We start from the raw sequence: 12,545 nt of genomic DNA, 5'->3' as shown, positions 1-12,545 counted from the left end.
CAGAACGCGCGTGTTACTTTAACTTTTTAAACAATTTTGTCTGGGTTCTCCACGACTCACTATTTAAATGCTGAATTTCAGGTATATGTGGTAGTCTACCGAACAACAGCCTTTTGCTAACATTTGTGACAGTACTGCAATTGTATGCACCATTATCAATGAGCCCTTTTCCCATACAATCCCCTCCCACTCTGTCTAACCGTGTACCAAGACAACTGCGGCGCGCTGATAGCGTTCACGTGGATGCTGTTTGCAGCATCAGAGGCGCACTTCCCAAGACCTAGTTTATTTGACCGGGGATGATACATGATTTGGTAAAACGGACTATTATTTGTTAAGCACTGTGGTTAATTATTGCTACACCAGAAGGCAGAATAATTGTGCAGAATATACGATAATATGTACATATTTGTTCGCTTCTTATGGGGTTTTCTTTTTCCTCCGGCAGGTTAGTGGTGTGAGATGTTCATTATTTGCCATGGCAAGAGGTCTGTTTTCATGGGTCTGGCTGAGGAAGCCTATCTACATACAGGTAAGCCAATGGAAAATCTTTCCTATACTTTCGCGAGGATGGACCATCACCTATTCACTATTGGACGGTTGATTTATTCATGATACAGTATGGCACTTTCAACATTATATTTATATTTTGGACACAATTGAATGTACATTCATTTGCAATATTTACATTTTGGTAGACTATACTTTGTGGCTTTATATTATTGTCATTGCCATCATTAATGCTTGTGTGGTTGTTGCATCTGATACAAATGTTTCCTTTAAATGAAGTATCATCATCATCATTGATCATATTTGCAATATGGCACTTAATGCTTTGTGGTGCCCAAGAGCAGCAGTCATTGGTCAAATTCAGTAGGCTACTCACCGTTGCTGTAGCAACAGGGCTGATCATCCAGTGTTCACACAGGACAGGACACAAGGTTTTTTTTCCTCCCATGAATGCATTCAATCGTTGGTTCTTCTAGCTAAAAATATGTTTTGCTATCTTAGGTTGTAAGCCCTCTTATTTGCATTGTCCGAGTATGAGCTCCTGGTGCTGCTCTCGCTCATATTTACCTCCCATCAAAAATACTGTCTTTATGTTATACTCAACCCCATTCCATTTACAGTGCACTACTTTGACCAGAGCCCTATACTTTGACCAGGGCCCAAAGGGCTCTGGTCAAAAATATTGCATTATAGGGAATAGGGTGCCATTTGGGACACATTCAATATGAGTATTAGGTCAACTTGCTACAGGCCTACAGGCCTATAATAACTGGTCAATGGTTTGCACATTTTTACAATTCTAGACAAATTCAGTAGATGATCTTAACTGTACAAGCAAACTAAGAATCATGACTAATTTACATATTCTTGGATTTCCCTTACCCCCCCAAAGTTAGGCACATTTTTCTCACAAGTTACTCGAGACCATGCAGGAGATCCAACCTTTACAAGGCAGATGGTGTTTTCTGCAAATTACAGAGCCCAAGCCTTATGTTGTTTATTTACATATGGTTCATGTTTGTAGTTATTTCCCCCCCAGTGATTAATGTATTTCTGTTAAATAGCACCCTGGTATTTTATTCCATAGCCTGAAACCCTGGCTTTATCATCTTATCTGTCTGCTGAGCTGTTCAGCCAGGAGTCCCACTGTGAGCTGCATTTGTTTTGCTCTCTGTGTGTGTGTGCGTGCTTGCGTGCGGCGTGTGTGCGTCTGCCACCTCAGTCTCATGGACCGTTTTCTAGGCCATTTTGCTTCTTCCTAATGAGGGCATAGATTGACTGGAACAGCTTCACTCGCCGGTTGGTAACTCCATAGGAAAAGCGATTTTCATTCAAACGTATATAAAACCCCAAGCAGGCATGTTGAATTCTTACTAGGATATATCGATTCCTTGTAATTATGTTTATCTATGCACCTCACCGTTTAATAAATGCGCTCCCCAGTATCCTACAGAATTTCCAAGAATGTCACAAATAATTTAATCTCAGCAACCCGGAACCAATGTAAACGGCCGCGAGTGATTACAAATCATTCAACAAATCCTTAGCATTCAAATGATTGCCTATGGTTGAGTCTGTTGTCTGACTTACTCCTCATAATAGTATCAGACATTGCATTGCATGCCACTGAAGTTATCACCGTCATCCTGCTGTACATTTCACCTCCACATAGGCTACACACTGTGGAAGGCCATGGTTGTCAGGATCCAGATAGCTCAGTGGTCCAGCCAAGTATTCCTAAAACTGCTCCATGGAGCCTGTCTGTCTGCCAGGAGACAGGGGTAATCCTGCCATGCTGGCTCCAGTTTACTGTGCTCAGTCATCCAGATCTGATATCCAATGCTCCTTGAGTCCTTGACGCTCAGAGTTAGACTCTGGGAATGACGCATAGGCTGCGTTCCAAATGGCGAAGTGGATATCACCGAACACGTAGCCCTGGCTGCGTGTCTCCTGTGATTTGTCACCTATCTGGCACAGTGTGAACGTGTGATCAGGCACTGCTCTATTTTTGTACGGCTATTAGGAATTAAAACAACAGATGCCCATTGCCCACCCACCAGTTTTATCCCTATGGAGTAAGAGAGAACCAGGTCTGATATACCCTTGTGGCCCGAGCCTACATGAATATGATTGAGGAACTGTCAGTATGAAAGTTTAAACGTTAAATGGATGGGTATATAAATAGGACATAGACGAAGGCACAAGACAACAAACATTAGAGAGGGTTATGATCATGACATTTGATGTTGGCACAGTTTAACAGTACTAACTAAAACACACGTACACAAGACAGAGAAAATGGTTCAAAATGCTAAATTGCCTGTTTTTGGAAGAATTTGGGTTACCAACACATTAGTCAGTTCTTCAATTGCAGTTGAACTCAAAGAGATGTGGGGGAGGTTTAAGGAAGAGCTGTCTGTCACGTCTAATCTTTCCACTGCTCTCTCTCCTCAGGGGAACACCTGCGTGCTCCCATTTCTCAATCTGCTCTTCTTTCCATTCTCTGCAGTGCATGACTCTATCAGCATTTGTTCACGAACCAATACAATGTCTGGGGTCTAAGCTTTTCCAGGTGGACTTGGTGGGAGCCTAAAGAAATCAATATTACTTAAGATGCAACATTTTGCTGTTATGACAACTATTTTGCTATATTCTGTGCATGCATGCTTGTGAGTGTTTGCGTGCCTGTGTGCCTGCGTGAGAGATGAAGAGAGAGCTAGTATGTGTATTATAGCATGCATGTACTGTATGTGAGAAGACTGTAACGTACATATTCCATGTTCGTGGCCTGTTGAACCAACTACTCAGTATGTAAGTGAAAAGTGAACAACTGGCCGAAAACCTGTCGCATTGTTGAGTCAGTTTGCGGATGGGGGTGTGTCCGCATCCAGGAGGGGGTGATGGGGTCTTTCTTATTGCCTGCTGTCTGTCTCGGACTGGGATGAGTCAGATCACCCAGGCAGTGCATAGCTCCTTCACACAGCACCGACAGAGAGAGTGTTACATCTCCCAGAGCCTGCACCGTGCACACCGAGACTGTGTGATTCCCAAATGGAACCGTATCCCCTATATAGTGCAGTGCTTTGACGAGAGAGAGTCCATCCAGTACAAGTCAAGGGTTTTTCCTTTTCTTTAATTTTTTAAGTGTTAAACAAATCAAAATATATTTTAGATTCTTCAAAGTAGCCACCCTTTGCCTTGATGACAGCTTAGCCCACTCTTGGCATTCTCTCAACCAGCTTCACCTGAAATGCTTTTCCAACATTTATTTGGGCTGCAATTTCAGAGGCTGGTAACTCTAATGAACTTATCCTCTGGAGCAGAGGTAACTCTGGGCCTTCCTTTCCTGTGGTGGTCCTCATAAGAGCCAGTTTCATCATAGCGCTTGATGGTTTTTGTGACTGCACATTTTCCGTATTGACTGACCTTCAAGGGTTTTACCAAATAGGGCTATCTTCTGTATACCACCCCTACCTTGTCACAACACAACTGATTGGCTCAAATGCATTAAGAAGTAAAGAAATTCCACAAATTAACTTTTAACAAGGCACACCTGTTAATTGAAATGCATGCCAGCTGGTTGAGAGAATTCCAAGAGTGTGCAAAGCTGTCATCAAGGCAAAGGGTGGCTACTTTAAAGAATCTAAAATCTAAAATATTTTTTGATTTGTTTAACACTTTATTGGTTACTACATGATTCCATATGGTTTATTTCACAGTTTTGATGTCTTCACTATTATTCTACAATGTAGAAAATTGTAAAATAAAGAAAAACCCTTGAATCAGTAGGTGTGTCCAAACCTTTGACTGGTACTGTATATACTGTGTTCTATTCTACTGTATTTTAGTCAATGCCACTCCGACATTGCTCGTCCTAATATTTATATATTTCTTTATTCCATTATTTTACTTTTAGATTTGTATTGTTGTGATTTGTTAGATATTACTGCACCGTTGGAGCTAGGAACACAAGCATTTAGCTTATTACACCCGCAATAACATCTGCTAAATATGTGTATGTGACCAATAACATTTGATTTGATAAACCCCAAGGCCCAATGTAATGCATGAAAGTCAGTATTTAAAGGACAAACAGCGTTCCAAAAGGCACCCTACTCCCTATAAAGTGTATTTTTTTGACCAGGGACAGTTAATGCACGATACAAGGGAATGGAGAGCCATTTGGGATGCACACTTGCTCTTTCCCCACTAGCAGTCTATGGGATCCTGTATAGGAGAGAGAAATGCATCATCAGAGTTGAAATGATAGCCCTCAAAACAGTGAGTTTTAAAGGCCAACCACATACAGTTGAAGTCGGAAGTTTACATACACCTTAGTCAAATACAATTAAACTCAGTTTTTCACAATTCCTGAAATTTTATCCTAGTAAAAATGAATTGTCTTAGTTCAGTTAGGATCACTACTTTATTTTAAGAATGTGAAATATCAGAATAATAGTAGAGAGAATTATTTATTTAAGCTTTTAATTTTTTCATCACATTCCCAGTGGGTCAGAAATTGACATACACTCAATTAGTATTTGGTAGGATTGCCTTTAAATTGTTTAACTTGGGTCAAACATTTCGGGTGGCCTTCCACAAGCCTCCCTCAATAAGTTGGGTGAATTTTGTCCCATTCCTCCTGCCAGAGCTGGTGTAACTGAGTCAGGTTTGTAGGCCTCATTGCTCGCACACGCTTTTTCAGTTCTGCCCCCAAATCTTCTATAGGATTGAGGTCAGGGCTTTGTGATGCCCACTCCAATAATTTGACTTTGTTATCCTTAAGCCATTTTGCCACAACTTTGGAAGTATGCTTGGGGTCATTGTCCATTTGGAAGACCCAATTGCGACCAAGCTTTAACTTCCTGACTGATGTCTTGAGATGTTGCTTCAATAATGCCATTATCGATCTACTGAGACCATTTATAGAGACCATGTATAATCATTATTAATCAGGAAGGAAGTGTTAAAAAAAAGACAATAACAATTTAGAGTGTGTCAGAAAGATACACACTCAGTGTACAAACATTAGGAACACCTGCTCTTTCCAAGACATAGACTGACCAGGTGAATCCAGGTGAAAGCTATGATCCCTTATTGATGTCACTTGTTAAATCCACTTCAATTGGTGTAGATTACAGGGAAGAGACAGGTTACAGAAGGATTTTTAAGCTTGAAGTAAATTCCAATTAAATCAAATTTTATTGGTCACATACACATGGTTAGCAGATGTTTTTGTGAGTGTAGCGAAATGCTTGTAGTTTAGACATTGGTTGTGTGTGTGTGCCATTCAGAGGGTGAATGGGCAAGACAAAAGATTTAAGTGACTTTGAATGGGGTACGGTAGTAGGTGCCAGGTTTGAGTGTGTCAAGAAATGCACCGCTACTGGGTTTTTCCACGCTCAACAGTTTCCTGTGTGTATCAAGAATGGTCTACCACCCAAAAGAAATCCAGCCAACTTGACACAACTGTGGAAAGCATTGGAGTCAACATGGGCCAGCATCCCTGTGGAATGCTTTCAACACCTTGTAGAGTCCATGCCCTGACGATTTGAGGGCAAAGGGGGGTTCAACTAAATATGTGGAAGGTGTTCCTAATGTTTTTTACACTCAGTGTAGATTGTACAGTACTGTAACTGTCTCTCTGTACCTAACCATGTGTTACCACGGAGAGCCATTGGGTTGTTGATTACTAAAGTAAGTATTCCAATTCCAAATTCTATGGGTAGAACACTCTGAGGATGTGCAAAAGACAGAGAAGATTGTTCCGTAGATATGGGGTCAAATTAAATTATATAATTGATTCAATGCTGGCTCATACAGAATACATAGATAATCTATCTCTCCCCTCATTCTATGGCCCTCTTCACCTCTGTCCAGTGATTTATTGTTCTCTCTGTCACAATGGTAAAGTAATCTGCGAAGAATGAGTCACCTGGCCTGTTCTCACAGATGGTAGCTTGACTAAAACAAACAGAGATGCAAGACCAACAGAGACTGGGAACATGGAGGAAGTCCTCTGAGTCTCCTCCCTCCCTGGTCTGTCACTGGCTACATCCCAAATGACAACCTATTCCCTATATAGTGCACCTATTCCTTATATAGCCCTATGGGCCCTGGTCAAAAGTAGTGCACTGGGCTCTGGTCAAAATATGTGCACTATATAGGGAATAGGGTGCCATTTTGGCCTGTATTCATGGATGCCAAGGGATGCCAGGCTTCCCCAACTAAATTTACCAAGAAAAAAACATTTCAAATAATTCATCTTTTGTCTCTCTGTGTTTCATAATTTCCCTTCAATTCGCAAAAAGCTGAATGTATCTCAGTGGAGAAAGCAGCCAAGTGAGCGAACCAGCGCCCCTTTCTCTCTGTATGTGTAGGCCATCTATCTGATGCTGTCTGGTCCAAAAGAGTATGACATTGTTGCTGCCTGTAGCATTGAATACAGGGGAAGCCAAACAGTGTTGAGCTCAACTGTGAATGGTCCTGGTGTACTTAAAAAAAAGTGTCAAGGGAAGCAAGTTTGGATTTGACTTCCTCCCGATCACATCGCATCGAGAGCATACTTGTTGTGTGTCTCATTGAGTTGTTTTCTTCCGGTGGCTAGCTAAAACTGTCCCTTTCCTAAATTAGCCATGGGAGGGAGATAGGCATTTGGACTTGTGGTTTTAGGCTACATAATTCTCCGTAATCGCCAACGATTTTATCCAACCATAAATTCATACATTGTTCCCCTGGCCTGAGAGGATGGAAGTTCAATATGTAGCTAAATATAGAAGGCTAATGATTAACCTCAGTGTCCCTATACCGGGATGGTTGTTGCTAACTTGCGCTTATGTGACTAGAATGACGTTGTAAGTAACAGACAACTTTTCAGGACATAGACGTGTCTTATATGGGCAGAAAGCTTAAATTATTGTTAATCTAACTGCACTGTCCAATTTACAGTAGCTATTGCAGTGAAAAAATACAATGCTATTGTTTGAGGAGAGTGCAACAACAACAAAACGTATCACTCCAGCTGGTTTGATACATTTTATGATATTTACTCGTCTGTGCATGTTCAAATATGATCTAGATCAGGGCCAACTAAACTGGGGCTCAATATTCCCAGGCCCGCGATGATGATTCGTTTGGCCTGCCCCCCCCCCCCCCCCCCCAAAAATATATATTTTTAGTTTAAGAAGTGGGGTCTCAACTTACTGTTGAGAGACTGCATAGTACACGGTTCCCCAACTGGCATTCCATGGGCCGAATTTGGCCCGCGGGTGGTTTTATTTGGGCCCCTAAGTTTTCTGAGCTAAAATTAATTGTATATCAAAAATCATATGAACATGGCATACATAAGCCATGGCAACATGTGTAGAACTGCAGGAATTTGCATTTAAACTGCACAACGCTATTGAGGCGTGTCACGCCCTGGCCATAGAGAGGCTTTTTATTCTCTATTCTCTATTTTGGTTAGGCCAGGGTGTGACTAGGGTGGGCATTCTATGTCCTTTTTTCTATGTTTTGTATTTCTATGTCTTGGCCTGGTATGGTTCTCAATCAGGGACAGCTGTCTATCGCTGTCTCTGATTGAGAACCATACTTAGGTACCCTTTTCCCCCACCTGTTTTGTGGGAAGTTAACTTTGACTTTGTTCAGGGCACATCGCCCAAAGCTTCACGTTTTGGTTTTGTTCTTTGTTTTGTCTGCGTCTTTTTTAATAAAGAGAAAATGTATGCTTACCATGCATGGTCCAGTCCTTCAGCCAGCCGTGACAAGGCACATATCAAGTTATAAAAAATCTAATTTTTATTGGCCACCTACACATATTTTGCAGATGTTATCGCAAATGCAGCAAAATGCCTGTGTTCCTAGCTCCAACAATGCAGTAATACATGCAAATCCCAAAAAAGGAACTAAGAAATTAGAAATATCAGATTGAGGTTTTAAAGCTCCTTTTCTTGCAATTCTATACATTTTGCTTTGTCTAATGGGTATTCATGTGATAATTGAGTGACTCAAACATCACAACAAAGTCTATGGTCTAAAAAACCTAGCAAAAAAATGTTAGCTTACATGGGCAAGTTGATAAGGATATTTCAGACAAGTTATAAATAGTTCTCTCAGGTATGCAGTGACTGACATGACAAGAAAACTGATGATGCCCTATCCAAATTTTGAAATTGCACATTGTGGATTCTACTATTACAACTGTCAAAAGTAAGTTGGAAGACGGACTGAGTTCCTTTAAAAAATATATATATATATATATATATATATGGGGCTAGAGGAGGCGCATCCCACTGTTTGTGAACCGCTGCATTCCAATATTGATTTTGACAGACCATTTACATGTCTGGAAGTGTTCCAAAAGGATTTTGTTCATTCACTCAGCAGTGATTGCACGTTTATTTCTCTTGCTTGGTTAAAATACAATAGTCTAAAACCTCTGATTGGTTGAAAACAGACTCATTTAATCACGAAGTAAACCATGTAAGCAAGCATTACATTTTCTTTTGACTGCACGCTGCTGAGACATACCATTGTGATATGTTATGTTTCGTATGATATGTATCGATTTGTGCATGTTCATAATCCATTTTGCATATGTTACAAATTACAATTCATATGATGTTACAAATTGCAATTCGTGTGATATTTTACGAATTTCAATTCGTACAATATGTTGTGAATTTCCAATATCCATGATATGTTACACATTCCAATTTGTTGTGACTAACGTTAGCTAGGCTAGGGGTTAAGGTTAGGTGAAGGGGTTAAGGTTTGGGTTAATGTTAAAGGGTTAAGGTTAGGTTTAGGGGAAGGGTTAGCTAGCATGCTAAGTAGTTGCAAAGGAGCAAAAAAGTAGTAAGTAGTTGCAAAGTTGGTAATTAGCTCAAATGCCCATCCTTCCACCCCGACCAACCACCCTTGAGTAACCTTCTGTCTTATGCAACCATACCAAACCTAACATAGGATACTAATTTCAGTGTCTCGGATTTACATTTACTATGTTACGCCTAGTGTATGAGACCAGGCTGGCACACAGCAAGTTGTGATTTTTCCCTGGTGCACCCTGTTTTACCACCGGACTACTTTTTACTTGTGGATGATGACTTCAGAAATGTAACTTGACATTGTGTTGATCAGTCTGCACAAATTTGGATTATAAGAATGTCAAGATGGCAGGAGAGAGAGCATATGCCAGAGCCAGGGCTGTTACATGACCATATTACCTCTACACCGGTGGTCACGAGTCATGACCGCAGTCAAATTCCACTCTGACCTTTTAATCACGGTGTCCCTGGCTTAATGTCCCTGGCTTCTCCAAGTTCTGATGCTGCTGATGGTCATTAGTAGCCTACCAAACTTGCTAACTGCCTGGTGCTCAGCACTCTATTGTCCCTCTAATCACTCTGACATGAATGCAAATATAAACAAAAATCTTCATGAGCTCATGTTGCGCAACATTTCTATAGGCTATGCAATTGCGTGATGGCGTCTATTAAAGAGAGGACGATCCCATCAGCTAGGCCTACTATATTTATTCCTCAACTTTCCCACTAATAAGCACACTGCTTTGCTTTACAACAGAAGTATAGCCTATCTGGCTGGCATGAAAATGAACCACAGGAAAAGCATCCTCCATTCGCTATTTAAGTGCATAGATGACATGTCTTTTTTCCCCGGCTGCCCCTGTTCCGAGACAGGTAAATGATAATGGTCCATTCTAAATCAAAACTCATTTCACACATATATTATTTAGTATGTGTAAAAGATAAGATTAAATTAAGAATAGTCTGATGGGTGACAATATTAGTATTAATGAATGACATTATCACTTGTGAATGATTTCCTGCATGTGCAGTAAGGCAAGAAACAGCGCTTGTATTATTATAATATATTTTTTTGTATAGTCACACACCTCATGTAGCCTAGTCCTTTATAATAAAGCATTACATGCATAATCACATTTGCGGTCACTTTGGAGAATGGTGTTTTCCATCTAATTGATTGCATTTTGGAACATTCACACTGCTGTGTGCTCATTGCTGTGCTCATAATGTAGAGAAATAAACTAATAGTTTATCAACATTTTAAGCTGAACGTTCTGTTTTGTTGCATCAATCTCTTTGGTGTTTTTTGGGGGAATATTTCTTTCTCGCACAGAATAGGTCCAGTTTTGTACTATGGGGGACAGTATATTGACAAAAGCTAGTGTTTTTGCTGTTTATTAGAAATACTCATCTTGTTGGCTGACGAAAAGTAAATGTGGACAGTTCCAGCATCTTCAATATGAGCCACGGAATTCGATAAGAAGCCGATGTTTCTGTCTTCATGTGTAGCCTACTGAGAGCTGAGATGCCTGTGAGAAGGACCCAATCACGTGACCGGCATTAGCTAATAAGAATTGAGATATCTGAGAGAGCCATGTGAGTGAGAGGTGCTTTAGAGCAAGGCGATTGGCAACAGGGAGAAGATAATTATAATTATTATATTCAGCCCAAGGGCACTGTGAGGTAAATTTTATGTTTATGTATCAAATCAATGCTATTTTTATGTTTATGTATCAAATCAATGCTACTTTCTAATAACTAATTAGATAGGATCAAACAGGTGACTGACTGATTGGGTATGGAGGAATCCTAACAATCACTGATCCTCAACTTGGCAGTAAGCCCAGAATATTGCTATGGGAACAACCGAGGTACCTCCGTTTCAAGGTCTCAACTTGGAGAGAGAAGGCCTTGTGAGGTATTGGTCAGTCACATGTGCGAGCCACTGGTAGTGATGAATTAATTATGTTAAATCATGCAAATATAACTTGCCTGTGTATAGCCGTATAGAAGACAACTGCAGGGACCACACCAGTAGAGTTTCTGATGGACCTGTATGGTGTGCAGAGTTTGTAACCTCTCCAGCTTGCTGATAATAAATAGGGAATCATTTTAAGATTGGCTTTAGGTGTCCCTGGTGTTGAATTTCCACCACAGCACAATGGCCACTGGCATGGATTTTTTTCAGTGGTGTAAAATACTTAAGTAAAAATACTTTAAAGTACTACTTAAGTAGTCTTTTGGGGTATCTGTAGTTTACTTTACTATTTTTACTTTACTACATTTTACTCCATACATTTTACTTGATACCCAAAAGTACTCGTTAAGTACTCATTATGCTTAGCAGGACAGAAAAATAGTCAAATTCACGCACTTATCAACCGAACATCACGGTCATCTCTTCTGCCTCTGATCTGGCAGACTCACTAAACACACATGCTTACTTTGTAAATGATGTCTGAATGTTGGAGTGTGCCCCTGGCTTTCCGTAAATAAATAAAAAACAATAAAATGGTGCCATCTGGTTTGCTTAATATAAGGAATTTGAAATGATTTATACTTATGTATATTTTTAACCAAATACTTTGACTTTTACTCAAGTATAATTTTACTGGGTTACTTTTACTTTTACTTGAGTCATTTTCTATTAAGGTATTTTTTACTTTGACTTAAGTACGACAGTTAAGTCTGACAGTACTTTTTCCACCACTGGATTTTTTAGGGGGCATTATGGCCACACAAGGGGGATGCCGCCTGGAAATTCGAGGCATTGTTGTCAAATTGAGAATGAGAGACTGGGTGGCGCAGTGGTTAAGGGCGCTGTACTGCAGCGCCAGCTGTGCCATCAGAGTCCCTGGGTTCGTGCCCAGGCTCTGTTGTAACCGGCCGCGACTGGGAGGTCCGTGGGGCGACGCACAATTGGCCTAGCGTCGCCCGGGTTAGGGAGGGCTTGGTCGGTAGGGGTGTCCTTGTCTCATCGCGCACCAGCGACTCCTGTGGCGGGCTGGGCGCAGTGTGCGCTAACCAAGGTGGCCAGGTGCACAGTGTTTCCTCCGACGCATTGGTGCGGCTGGCTTCCGGGTTGGATGCGCGCTGTGTTAAGAAGCAGTGCGGCTTGGTTGGGTTGTGTAGCGGAGGACGCATGACTTTCAACCTTTGTCTCTCCCGAGCCCGTACGGGAGTTGTAGCGATGAGACAAGATAGTAGCTA

General features: G+C 40.9%; 1 protein-coding gene across 1 annotated transcript in view; it reads left to right on the top strand.

The window, feature by feature from the left end:
- Window positions 1-155: 155 nt before the first annotated feature.
- Window positions 156-12,545, top strand: part of LOC110521720 (divergent protein kinase domain 1A) — a 30,906-nt gene continuing 18,516 nt past the window's right edge. Inside the window, exons 1-2 of the mRNA XM_021599523.3 lie at window positions 156-314; window positions 449-532. Coding sequence (XP_021455198.1) covers window positions 300-314; window positions 449-532 — 99 coding nt within the window. The 5' untranslated portion in view covers window positions 156-299. The remainder of the gene's footprint in view (window positions 315-448; window positions 533-12,545) is intronic.

This window comes from Oncorhynchus mykiss, chromosome 4, assembly GCF_057628025.1.
Source record: "Oncorhynchus mykiss isolate SJ-2025 chromosome 4, ASM5762802v1, whole genome shotgun sequence".
NCBI lineage: Eukaryota > Metazoa > Chordata > Actinopteri > Salmoniformes > Salmonidae > Oncorhynchus > Oncorhynchus mykiss.
Note: the sequence above shows the minus strand (reverse complement) of the source record. Positions and strands in the feature narration are given on the sequence as shown.